This window comes from Phocoena phocoena, chromosome 7, assembly GCF_963924675.1.
Source record: "Phocoena phocoena chromosome 7, mPhoPho1.1, whole genome shotgun sequence".
NCBI lineage: Eukaryota > Metazoa > Chordata > Mammalia > Artiodactyla > Phocoenidae > Phocoena > Phocoena phocoena.
Window position 1 is genome coordinate 45,178,354 of NC_089225.1, and position 14,299 is coordinate 45,192,652.

The 14,299-nt window shown below is 34.0% G+C and overlaps 1 protein-coding gene across 2 annotated transcripts in view; it reads left to right on the forward strand.

Moving 5' to 3' along the window:
• Nucleotides 1-3,231: 3,231 nt before the first annotated feature.
• The window catches only part of SLC4A10 (solute carrier family 4 member 10), a 221,952-nt gene continuing 210,884 nt past the window's right edge, over nt 3,232-14,299 (forward strand). For both annotated transcript variants that reach the window (XM_065881067.1, XM_065881068.1), the window contains exon 1: nt 3,232-3,312. In XM_065881067.1, coding sequence (XP_065737139.1) covers nt 3,232-3,312 — 81 coding nt within the window. The remainder of the gene's footprint in view (nt 3,313-14,299) is intronic.

Sequence of the window (14,299 nt, forward strand, 5' to 3'; positions counted from 1 at the left end):
TATATATATATATTTTTTTGGCGGTATGCGGGCTTCTCACTGTTGTGGCCTCTCCCGTTGCGGAGCACAGGCTCCGGACGCGCAGGTTCAGCAGCTATGGCTCACGGGCCTAGCCACTCCACAGCATGTGGGATCTTCCCAGACCGGGGCACGAACCTGTGTCCCCTGCATCGGCAGGCAGACTCTCAACCACTGCACCACCAGGGAAGCCCTAATTGTTATATTTAACATATGTTAATCCATTACTTGATTAATGAATTATAAATGAATTTTTTTTTGGTTTAAGTTGATTTTATCAACTAAATGGTAGAGAGATTAAGAGCTTCTTTGTATTCTGGTTTTCATTTTCATATTCTTATTGCAAAGATCAATTAAATGTGTTGGCAAGAAAACACTGAAGAAAACTAGATTGTATATACTAATTAATAATGTCCAGTAACTGATGTAAACAAAGTTTATATCAATGTTATGACACAATATATGAAAGAAAAGTACAATTTTTAGTTTATTTCTCATTTATTCATTTATAATAACTTTGCTCAAAGTTGAGCACATTATAAGAGGACAAAGAATGAATGTCAGATGGGTCTTCCTTCTCACAATTTTCTGGCTATTTTATAAAAACTAAAGATATACACGTGAAATGGATTAATGACAATGCAACGGAGCATGTGATGAAAGTATATTGATTTGTCAAAATGAAATCTATAATAATTTAGGAGGTTATGAATAAACCTTGACCCTGACATTTCTCTTTACCTCATTTCTTACATTTAGTCCCCAAATCCCATTCCTTCTAACTAAAAAGTATATCTGGTGTCTATCGATTTCCTTTCATTCCTACTGCCACCACTTTGGTTCAGGCCATCATTATCTCCTACCCCAAATTTTATAACTTGTCTCTCTCCAGTTTTATTTTACTTGATTGATTCTCTACCATAGCCAGAATAATCTTAAACTACAAGAATGATTGTGTTGATAGATTAACATTCCCCTGAAGATTAAGCCCATACTCTTTAAATGGCTTCTGAAGAGTCCTGTGATTAGACCTTGGCTTACCCTTTTAGCCTCGTCTCTTCCCTGTGTCCTACTTAAACTTTATGGTCGAACCATGCTGTATTTAGCATTAATTGAATATGATCTGCTCAGGATCTTCTCAGTTTTAACAGTACTTCCTTAGGAAGATCTTTTCTGAGCCCTAGATTAGGGTCAGATGCCCTGCTATCACTCTTATATCACCTCTTAATTTTCTGTCATAGCAAAACATACTTGTTTAATTATCTGCTTTTGTGATGGCATATCTTATGTTGTCACAGATTTTCTAGCACAGTATCTGACACATAGAACATGTTTAATATTTTCTACATGAAGAAATAAATATAGAAAGGGAGATAGATGTTAAGATAGCTCTTAAAGAATGAGTACTTATTTTGTTTACAAAAAGAGAGTAAATATTGCATATATAAATCATATTTGCCTACATATGATTTTCCATTCAGGTCTGCCAAAATACCAAACCCTTTGAACATGTGCAGTTAGAGGCAATAAAGAAGTTAGAGGCTACTAAAGAAGACTAATTTCTTTCTACAAATAAAAATTGGATATATTTAAGGTATAATAATTTCCCCTAGATTTACTGCGATATAACTGACATATAACATTGTGTAAGTTGTACAACATGTTAATTTGATACACTTATATATTGCAAAATAATTACCACCATCGTGTAACTTTTAAGTATATAATACAATATTATTAACTATAATGACTATCCTGGTTAGATCTCTAGAACTTACTCATCTTATAACTGGAAGTTTGTACTTTTGACCAACATCTCCCTTATGCCCCTACCCCTAAGCCTCTTAAAGAAGCCCAATTTTTAAGACCCATTTTGACTAGTCTCCATGATAATACAAATTATGCTCATCAAATGTTGTGAGTGGAAATTTATACTGGTTTGTAATTAGTCTACACTTACCTGAAACATTTTCTGTATAGCACTTTAGCTATCATTAAATTTCATTTAGTTTATATCACAGGTATATAAATAAAGCATTCATAGGTATATAAAGAAAATATCCATTAATTCAGGCTATACATAATGTGAAGAGTGTTTTAGGGTAATATATTGTACTTGGTGTCCCAATTTTGCATTCAATTAAATATATTATAATTTTAGTTTTTGTTTTATTTCTAAAACATAATCTTTTATCACATGGTAAAGAGAAAGTATTTACATTTATAATTTTAGAGGATATTGGTTTTCTATTATCAGATTACTTTATTAATCTTTAAATTCCTTGATTCTACTCTTTTGTGGAAAAGAAAGCATTACAAGAACCCTGATGAACACAAATAAGATGCAATGAAAAATCACAATAAAAATGCCAATAATGTAGGTTTAATTCCTAGATTTAGATTTAACCATGCAGTTTTGGAATTTGATAATAGCATGTTGTCTTTTACATATTAAACTCTGTAGGAGATATACCTTTTATAATAGTGTAAAAGCTATTTTGATTTGAAGCATGTTGTTCTGAAGAATATGAAATATAAATGAAGTTCAGGAGAGTTAAAAAAGTGAATATGCATTTACCTATTTATCTATCTACTGTTATACAAAATTATCAAAGATTGCCAGAATAAAAACTCATCATTTTTAGGGACTTCCAATTTTGATGGGTTGGATGAGTGACGATACACATGGTTTGGAGGGAAGAGTCCTTTTTTAGAGTATAATTTTACTTGTTAAATCATTAAAGCTTAGTTATATATGGAGAAAACTGCCTAATAATTATGAACTAACATTTTAACATGGCATTTGCAAAAGATACATTAGACACTTAATTAAATAGAATGTTGCTTATTTTTAAAGGAATGACAAAAAAATCAAACTTTCCTTGGCATGTGAAATCTTTATATTATCAGAAGTGGGAAATCTGAAAGACGTGGTTCACTCTCTGTTTGGATGATGCAGAATTGCTCTAAGCAGTAAGCTTACTGTTTTCAGACAGCATTAGCAGCTTCAGCAAATACAACTGTGTCATCCTCCCTTAATACGCAGTGTTTGTAACTGCAAAAGGGAGATGATAAATAGCATATGAGATCTGATATCTTCATGATGACTTAAACAGATACTGATGGACAGATCTGCTGTTTGATGTTTTCTTCACTAGCCTTGAAGATGCTGAGACATAGAGAATGCTGTGATTATCTTTTGTAAGACAGGAAATGCAATCTTTAGGGGTCTCTGGAAATAGAAAGGTTATGCAGTCTGGAACCTGTGAGCCTTTTCAATCTCTAAGTCATCAGGTATGACGTCATGAATTATGATTATACCATTAGATTGTAGAGTTATTGCTTTTTCTAGCTCTTAGTCATTTACAACATATTAATCAATGTAATTGTTTATTATTAGATTTTCCTTAGGCTATTTGAACAAGTAATATTTATAGTACTAGACACCAATTAAACAATATGAATTTTAGAAATGTGTGTGTGTTTAAGTTTGTGTTTACTGTAGCTTTTTATGGGGAAGTGGGAGGTAAGGAAATAGATTCTTTGTATGTGATTAAGGGCAAGGTTTTGGGCTCTACAGATTTTTCCAGATTAAACCTGAATACAGTAAAATTGCATCTTTTATTTCAAATGATGAAAATAGCATAAATTGTTCAAACTTATAAGGATACACCATAACTAGCTGCTTGTATATAGTGACATATTAAAATATTTTATCTGGGATTACTTAAGCATAGAAATAGATGTTGCTACCATTGTACTGTGCAACCACACAGCAACCCAAGTGTGATGAGTAGAATCATGTTTATCAGCATCTGAGCTATTTTCCTGAAATTTGTATTTCAGTATCTAAACTGTTTTAGAAGGCATTACTTTAAATCATTTCTCAGATCTATTGAAATAATTATGCTCTCTGTCCTCTTAGTGTAGAGATCTTCTAAGGTATTACTTACAGATTAAAGTAGATGATAAATCTGTTTTTTGTTTCGGTTTGGTTTTTTACACAGAAATCTGGTGACATATAAGCCTGTTTAATGTTTTTGACCCAGAGATATTCTACATTTGTTTACTTTCATTTTCTCAATGAAAAGACTTGACTACATTAAACATGTTAACTACAAAGAGTAGAAAATCATCACAGCAAAGAATTTGGATTTATATATCTATTTTATGCTGAAACTCTGCTATTTATTTTAAACCATTTTTCCCTATCACATTTAGTTTTGTTTGTTATAGCATGTCCTCAGAATTACAGGCTTGGGTAAGAAACTGTGCCTCTGTTTGACATTCAGATTTTGAAGGAAATTTATTGTATTTTTTTATGTTATAATATTTCTGCCTCAGTATTAGGGGACTTGGCAGATTCTTGACAAGGCATTCCATATTAAACGAGCAAAAAGAGAGAAAATGTTGCAGCATTTCTCAGCAGAAAGATAGTTTTGTCTTCGTGATTCCATAGCTTGATTAGAAGTTAATGGCTCATCAGGGTAAAATGATGTATTAAATATGAATATATTTATCAAAAGACTGAAGTGGAAGTCTGAAACAGTGATTTGATTCAGTTAAGGGGTCAGTTTCTCCTTTTTAATTAAAAGCACACTAAAAATTATACCTACTGATATTGGCTATAATTTATATGTTATTCAGGCTACTTAGTCAGCTTAGATTCTTATTAGCAGGGAAGACTGCCATATTCTTAAGCTTGATTAATTTTGGAATGATTTGAATATACCTTTTAGTTGCTACAAAACCTGTTTAATCTGTTAGAATTTATTTCCAGTATTTGCATGTATTAGTCACTATGAGTACATTCTGTTTCTTGGCATTGCTTTGGGATTCCTCTAGGTATTGGTTTCACAACATTCTGCTAGATTTTTCACTGTATTTGTGACCTTTCAAGAGAACCAAACCATAAAAATTCTTAGTTACCTTCTTCATTGGCACTTAAATGAGGATATCTCAATAATTCTGTAAGGTGAAAAAAATTACTGTCTTAGAGTTATTTCTTTTACAAAGTGGAGAAAAATTTCTCCCTGTTGCTATGTCAAAATATATAACATTAAAAAGTTAAGATTGATTAAAATGTCACAGACATTTAATGTAATGTCAACCTTTCTCCTGTACAGCAAGATGATCTTGACCTTTGGAATGGTGAACTTGATTGTACATCTGCTCAGTAACAATTGGTCATCTTTTTTTGCAATAGTTGCCTCTATCTGTACCATTTTATACATGCGTTTCATTATACATTGTAAAGGTTTCTGAAGGTAAGCTGTCTGTAAACAACTATTTGAGTAATTGTGCAATTGTAAACAACTATTTGAGTAATTTGAGTAATTGTGAAATATCATTTGCACAATACTGTATTTGGTGTGAGGAGAATACAGAAAAGAAAGAGTTGTTTCCTGCTTTCAAGATTATGAGAAAATGTACATAATGAGCTATGTTCACATTTTGAATTGACTTTTCAAAAGTGATATGCTACAGTCAGCTTTAATTTAATTTATAAATTGGTGAATCTTAGGATGAGTTACATATAATTTTTTTTCCCTCATGTAAATCTCTTGATATTAGAGAAATAAAAGATTGGGTCGAACTGTATAATCAAGCATTTTATAATTTTGATAACTGCATTACCTTCTTTTATAACACATTAAATTCTTTTTATTAGGGCATTATAAACTGTGAATAAATAAAATAACATTGTAAGTTTTATAAGCCATAGTTTTCGATTTGAGAGTGAAGGGAGATCTAACCCATTGGCAGGAGGCAGAAGCAGAGACCCCAAGAATCAGCTCAAAACAGGGATGTGACCAATCCAGTATAATTCCAGGCTAGGCATAGGTCATTATGTATTATGGAAGGGGGTTTTGATTTAGTAGGGAGTAAACTTTGGAAATAAGGAGTAACAAGCTTGGAGTGTTTAATGCTAGGTAGGTCATTTATGGAGTACTTTGAATAAGCTGGGGAGGATAGAATTCACCTTAGGCTCTGAGGAAGACTGGGAGGAGCTAGTAGGGAAGTAGACCTTAACCAGCTGGCTGTTAGACATCCAAGTGCTACTCTCTTCTCTTTCGTATCAGTGTGCTGGCTGAAAGTAGCAGGGAGGTGGGTAGAGCAGATACAGAAACCTTGTTTCCCTAGAATCCTAGACTGACGCATGCTGCTCAGTAGTGCCTGTTTTCTTGGATTAGAGCAATAGAAAATTGATTTACAAGTTCTTCTGGTTTGTATAGTATGGTAGTTAAGCATCCAGACTTCCGTGTTCACTAGGTTCAAATCTTAGCTACACCGCTTACCAGCTGTATGATCATAGGCAAGTTATTGAACCTTTCTGGGTGTCAGTTTCCTCAGATGTGATATAGGGATAGTAATGGTGCCTACCTCAAAGAGTTGTGAAGATCAAGCAAGTTAATGTATATAAAGTACCTCTAAGAGTACTGGTATATACTAAGCACATTACTGCCAACATTATTTATTGGCAGACATTATTATGTACACTCTTAGAGCTAGGATGGGCTATTGGTAATGGTCATCATGAATCTAATTTTGATCTCTCTCCTTCACTCTTCTTATCAAGTAAGAAATTCAGTCAAAAACACGTGGTACACTGAAATAAAGATGGTTATAAAAATGCAAACAAGAAAAACATGCTACATCTGACTAATTTCTAACATTGACTGACTATAAGAATTGTGAGTTGATGAAAAATTTTGTTTAAAATTTTTTTGCACCTGCTTACTAGCCTAATTTAAACTTCTATTAAGATCCTATGTGTATAGATCCTTTGCTTCCCTATATTTTACCAACTACTTCATTAGAGGAAAATTACTGGGTCTTTGGGAAAACTTAACAACAATGTCAGGTCTTCTTTAGTAACAGTTGGAGATTAAAATTAAGGAGTAAAATCAAGGTTTAAATAAAATAATAAACAAGTTATATAGCTTAGGTTTAATAATCTATTTTTTAAATCATAAAAAATGTCTTTGACAGAAACTTCACTGAAAATTATACTCAGCTTGTTTTAGTAATTTTAAAAATTATTATTTATTTATTTATGGCTGTGTTGGGTCTTCATTGCTGCACGCGGGCTTTTTCTACTTGCCGTGAACAGGGGCTACTCTTCGTTGCACTGCGCGGGCTTCTCATTGCGGTGGCTTCTCTTGTTGCGGAGCGCGGGCTCTAGAGCGCAGGCTCAGTAGTTGTGGTGCATGGGCTTAGTTGCTCCGTGTCATGTGGGATCTTCCCGGACCAGGGCTCAAATCCGTGTCCCCTGCATTGGCAGGCGGATTCTTAACCACTGTGCCACCAGGAAAGTCCCTAGTAATTTTATTTGTTAATGAAAATTTTTATTCTAGATGAAAGACTAAAATGAAATATGCTATAAATACAATGCTATATATGAATAAGACAATTCAAGTTCCTATTTGATAGAGTATACTATTTTGAATTGCTGGTGTTATTTGATGTAAAAACATCAATTTGCTTAAAAATTGCCAAGCTCCTAAGTACGTGTGTAATTTGATATTTGGATGAAATCTAAATCTTAAATAATCTTAAGTGTTACATTTTGTGACATTTTTGCATTTTAGTTCTCTTTTCTTGAGCAATTTTCTCAATGTGCAGCTATTTCCCCAAATTGGCACACAGTCAATCAAATCTTAGCACAATGCAATTTGTTAAAACAAACAAAAACCCAAACATACAAAACCCTACAGTGTTCCAGTAAGCACAGTACTGGGCAAGGATATAAAGACCAATGGGTGCCTGCCTTCAGGAATTCATAGGTAGAGAATTGTAAGCACTAAATACAAGTAACTATAACAGAATGTGGAAAGCAGTGAGTGCCACAGAGATTCAAAAGAGATATGAATGAAGCATAAATTATTCTGCTTTGAGTTCAGTGGGCAGAATATTTCAAGCTGAGCAGGGAGAGAAGAAGAGAAGCTAGATGGGGAGTTGGGGAAGTATGGTAAGGTAGCATCTGAGTTAGACCTTGAAGAGTGGCCAAGATAGGGAAAAGGTCATTTTGGGCAGAGGAAACAACATGAGTAAAAGTTGGGAGACAGAAAGCAAATAATATGTTTGAGTAGTAGAGAATAGTTCATTTTGGCTTATAACCTGTTGGGGTAATTCAAACTATCACAGGAAAGATTTGTTGGGACCAGATAATGCAGAATCTTGAGTGTTAGATTATGATTACTAAACTGAGAACATTTCTGTGCTGAACTACTTATTCTTGGGAGAAAATAAAATAAAAAACAAAAGAACAGTACCTATATTTTGCAGTCATTTTCAGAGCTCTAACTCTCTTGAGACTTTGAAAATGAAAATTAAATTCCTGAGTAGATTTAGTAGTTAGTAGACAAGGTAGGGGGTAGAAGCAAAATGAAGGATTTTAATAAAATTCTCTATCAAAGTTGCACGTGAGAGCATTTCTCAGTCTATCCACAACCACTCAAAAGTCCTACATTTCAGATCCTAAGAGACCTCCTGCTTGTCCCTGATGTAAACTCTATTTTATTGGTAGGTAATCAGATTTAGCTTTGGCTTTATTTTTGACATTTCCTAGACCAAGGACAATCCAGAGGGATCATTTTAATACAATGAATATGCATGTCACTATGGTGAATATTTGGATAATAAGGACTTTGTCTTAGGAAAAATGGGAAGGAGAAATTGCTATTTATAACCATGGAAGTTAAAGGGATATTTAAGCTTTGCTCTTTGTTAATATAGCAATGATAAAGTAAACTGTCATTGCTAATACCTTTAATATCACCTTTAAATCTTCTACTCCACACACCAGAATTTAATCAGTATTGTGTGAGGTTAGTAAAAAAGCTCGGTAACATCCAAGAGCAGGTTTCCTTTAGGTGTGACATCTGGGATGTGACTTTTGTTATCAGGAGGATGATATTTGTGCATGGGAATTGTGAAAAAATTGGAATTGAATCCTCTCATTTAGTACATTATCCATATAAAGTATGTCAGAAATAAACGAATGGAATTCCACAAGTGTGAGTAAAAATGAAACCAGACAGAATTGCTCTTCCGGCCCTTTATTTAGAGCAATAGCAGATCCATATAATTGAGAGTACTGTTTCTTTCTGTAGAAGTCTGCATTATTTGAAAAACCCATTTTTCTAGAAGTTCTTGTGAAGTTGTTTTTATTAATCCTGTGACTTCACATTGCCTGGGAAATAACCATACATATGGTAGGGGCCCAATAAGTTTTCAACACTTACTTTAAAATCATAGATCCATTTCTGGGAGAAACTTTGGAGAACATTGGGCTTTGGGTTGCTTTAAAACTTTTAAACACTTTTTACCTTAGAAAACAGATAAAAGACATTTACTGAAATGATCCTTTCCTTATTCCAATCCTTTTTTAAAAATGATAATACAGGAATATAAGTAAGTTAAAAAGGTAATTGAATATTCTTTTATCAAACTTCTCTTTATAAAAGGCAACAGAACCTAGTTTCAGTGAAGTACATTGCAAAATGTGCTGCATATAAATGGATACCATCTATTTCTAGCCATTCCTTTCTTTCAAATTTTATTCAAACTCATAATAATTTATTGAGTCTATTGTGTAGTATGGAGGGAGGCAGTAGAGCACAGTAGTTAAGAGCTCAAGTTAATAGAGCTGGATTTGCTTCCTTAGACCCCATATCCTCCACTTGCAGACAGTATTTATTTTAGTAATATTACTTCACCTCTCTTTCTCAATATAGTCATCTGTAAAATGAGGGTACTAATATGCTAATCTCTAGGCTTGTAATGAAAATCAATTGAATCAATGAATTAATGTAAGTAAATTGCTTCAAACAGTGACTATCTTAACAAATATTAGTTATTATAATTACTCCCCACTGGACTAGGTAAAGTTGAGGAGAAAGCTACAAAAGATAAACAAGATATAAAACAAATCCACCCCTTCAAGGAATTTACATTATAGTATATGTAAAGTATCACCTGTATATGTATATAAATATAAAATACATACACACACAAACACACACATATGTAGTACATATGTATGTATACATACACACACATTATACTTTAATCATATACAGTATACTAAAAAGAAACTAAACAACTTGCCTAAGATCAAAATTGCCAGCAAAGGATAGGATGATATGGGGTTTAAACCAGGAGGTCTAGCTGTACAGCTCTTGCTCTTAACCACTGTGTTATACTGCTTAAGGTTATATACATTCAAATTAGATACTAGATAGCCTTGTATAAGTTCGTATATTCTAAATACCAAGTTGAGATGAGAGACATCAAGATAAACTGAAAGTGCTGTGGAAGACTTCATGTAAGAGCTGTGTTGACTTTCATCTGACACATTCTTTTTGATTTCTCTTCCACTACAAATAACATGTATAAAGTCTTTAGCACAGTTTCTACCATAGGTAATAAATTATAGTTGTTGTTATTATTATCACAATCTTTCTGATAATTGCTTCTAAATCTCCCCTAATTGGTGCAATGTGCTGTTTGAAAACCATAAATCTAATCTATGCTCATGACTTAAATTACCCATCAGTGATTCTTAATTGTAATTATGCATCAAAATCAAATTTTTAAAAACATTGATGCCCCAGGCTTATTTCAGAAGTACTAAAAAAAGTCTATGGATTTTTAGCCCAGGCTTCTATATTTACAAAAAGCTTTCCAAGTGAATCTGATGGGCTGCCAAAATTGAGAAATGCTGCTTTACATGGTGGTGAATTGCAAATCTATAGCTTAAATCTACATCTTAACCTCTATCTAGTGTTCCAGACTGCATCTCTGCTCATTTATCTCATCAATATCTCAAACTTGGTATGCCGCAAGCAAAACATTATTTTATCTTCAAAACCTCTTTGTCTTTCCTAGCATGATGACCTAGTAATAATTTTCAACTTTTTAATCCAACCATAGGTCCAATTACTCACTAAGTTATGTAGATTCTTTCTTCCAAGTAGTCCAAAATTTACCTTTTCTTTCCATTCCCCATTGTCTTGATCTCAATGTAAGTTCACGTTCATTTCTCATCTGGACTACTGTAGTCACTTCTTAATTGGTATTTCTTTTTTCTTCCTATTGCTCATCTCCAAAACAACCTATTCACTCCTCAGCTACCAGAGTATTCTTTCTAAAATGGAAACCAAGAACAGGCATTTGCCTACTTAAACTCATTCTAAGGCTCCCCATTACCTTCACGATAATTTTCTGAGTTCAGATAATTGAGAACATACAATATTTATCTTTCCCTGTGTGACTTATTTCACTTAGCATAATGTCCTCAAGGTCCATCCATGTTGTTGCAAATGGCAGGATTTCCTTCTTTCTCATGGCTAAATAATATTCCACTACATTTATTTTATTCATTCATCTATTGAAGTACACTTAGGTTGTTTCCATATTTTGGATATCGTCAATAATATGGCAACGAACATGGGAGTGCAGACATCTCTTTGAGATAGTTATTTTATTTCCTTCAAATACCCAGAAGCGGTACTGCTAGATCATATGGTAGCTCTATTTTTAATTTTTTGAGGAATGAGGAAGTGACATTTAAACTTAGCCATTTTTAGTTAAACTTAGTCTAAATTCTACTAGTTAGAGAAAGACAGCCTCTCTCAAATCTTTTAAAATGCTGTTCTCTGCCTATAATGCCTTTGGTCCCTCATTTCTCTTGTTTTTGCTTGGCTGACTCTCTCTTATATCTCAAGATTTATTTAGATTAAGCATTACCTCCTTTTGAAACATCCCCTCATCTCTTCAGAGTGAATTAGGTGTTTTTTCTATATCTTCTTCTGAATCCTAGTATTTACCCGAAATGAAGCACAATACATGCTGTACTGAAGTCATTGATTTTCCTGTCTTGACTGTGAACTGCTTAAAGGCAAAGTTAGTGTCTTTTACTTTTTTCAAGCCAGCACTAATATTGTTCCTGGCACACTGTAACTACTTAATAAATTTTTGTTGAATATCAAAATGGGTAATGAGTATGAAATGTTCATGGAAACATATGGCCTAGGTCACTTTGGACACCATTAGGAATTCATGGTAGCTGAGGTGTATAAGCAGGATTGGACCAGACTTTGAAGTGTTTAAAAGTTAAATTAAGGAATTTTAGATTTTATACTTAACTAATATAATATCGTTGCAGTATAGCATATTGATTAAGAGTATTGACCTGCCGGAACTTCCCTGGTGACACAGTGGTTAAGAATCTCTTGCCAGTGCAGGGAACACGGGTTCGATCCCTGGTCCGGGAAGATCCCACATGCCATGGAGCAACTAAGCCCGTGAGCCACAACTACTGAGCCTGTGCTCTAGAGCCCGCAAGCCACAACTACTGAGCTTGTGTGCCACAACTACTGAAGCCCGTGCACCTAGAGCCCGTGCTCGGCAACAAGAGAAGCCACGACAATGAGAAGCCCGCGCACCACAAAGAAGAGTAGCCCCCGCTCGCCCCAACTAGAGAAAGCCCCCGCGCAGCAATGAAGACCCAGTGCAGCCAAATATAAATAAATAAATATTAAAAATAAAAAAGAGTATTGACCTGCCTTCAAACCCCGCCTCTGCCTCTTAGTAGCTAAGGGTTCCTGGGAAAGTTTCTTAGCCTCTTTAAGTCTCAGAATATTCAACCGTTTTGAAGATTTTTAATGAGTAACAGTATGTAAAGTTCTTGCACTGTACCTGGCAGGTTGTAAGCCTTACAATATTACTTATTATTATTATTGCAATTGTATGCAACATTGAGAAAAATCAGACAGCGAAGGGACTAACAGTTTCAGAATGTAGAGTTAAAATTATCCAATGATTGACCATTTAGCCAGCAATCAGAAAACTAGAATTTTAGTTCTAGTTTTATCTCTGCTATTGGCTTACTGTAAAGCTTGAATGTATCTCAGTTTCCTCATACAAAAAAGTATGTTAATGCTTTTAATATATGTTAATGCAAAAGTAATAGTGTTAATGCTTTCCTCACCAGGATTTTGTAATCATTTGAGATGTCTAAAGAAAATAACCTGTTAAATTATAAAGAGTGGGAATCTATATTCTTTGAAGTCGTTGATACCATCATGCTTTTGTACAAGCTATGCCATCATTTGCCTGGAATGCTCTTCTTATTCACCTTGATAATCCTGTTTTTCCTTTAAGACCCAGTTTAAGCATCAGTTACTGGGATTAGGTGGTCATTTATATATCCCTTAGGATGCTAAGCCTACTTCTGGTATAACATTTAACATGTATAACATTTGAAAAAACACCTACTTGTATGTCTTCTCCCATAGAACGTAAAATTCTAGAAGGCAAGTGTGTCTTATAATTCAGTATTCCCACTGCTAGTACAGATTCTGGCACATGTTAAATTATTAGTAAATATTAACTCAAAGAATGGATTATGTTATATAAATTTAAGAATACTGAATTATGTTTTAAAGCAGCAAAAACGTTTCTGAAGCTCATTCAAAGGTTGTTTGCTGTGAACTGGAGATTAGAAAATGTGGTAATAGTTACAATGAACTATAATAATAGCAGAATAAATATTAACAGTAGAATAATAGCAAGAAGAAAATATTACCCTGGTAGATATTTTCTGAAAATGTAGGAAAGATGAAGGAAAATCAGGAGACTTTAGGTATAACTACCAGGTAGAATACACCCAGCTACATTTCCTTTCTCCCAAAATCCTATTAAAGAGACAATTAATGGTATTTCTAACCTTTTCTCTATACCAAAACTAAATTAGGTGGGGAAAATGGGAGAGGAAAAAAAACAGTGACAAAATTTTGTGAGCAAAAAAGCAGAAGGAAAATGTCAAGTGCCTTGGCTAACTGAGAAAACAGAATTGTAAACTAGCATTGGCAAAAGCTGAGAACCAACACAATTTATACTGAAGCATCCTGAAAGGCACCAGATACCTCTCAAAGAGAGAATCAAGCTACTAAAGTAAAAAGTATTGAATTAAAATTCAGTCACATTTCCGGATCATCTTTCTCCTTTACTTCAGTCAAATAGACAAATATCCCACCTCTACTCCAGCAGTAGACTGGAGAGGGGAAACGTCCAGAGCCTGTGGTCCGCAACGGGAGAGGCCACAACAGTGAGAGGCCCGCGTACCGAGAAAAAAAAAAAAGAGGCCAATGTTTTTTTGGATTTGATATCAAAAACAAAGGTAACAAAAGCAAAAATAAACAAGTGGAACACATCAAATTAAAAGGCTGCTTCATAGCAAAGGAAACCATCAACAAAATGAAGAGGCAACCTA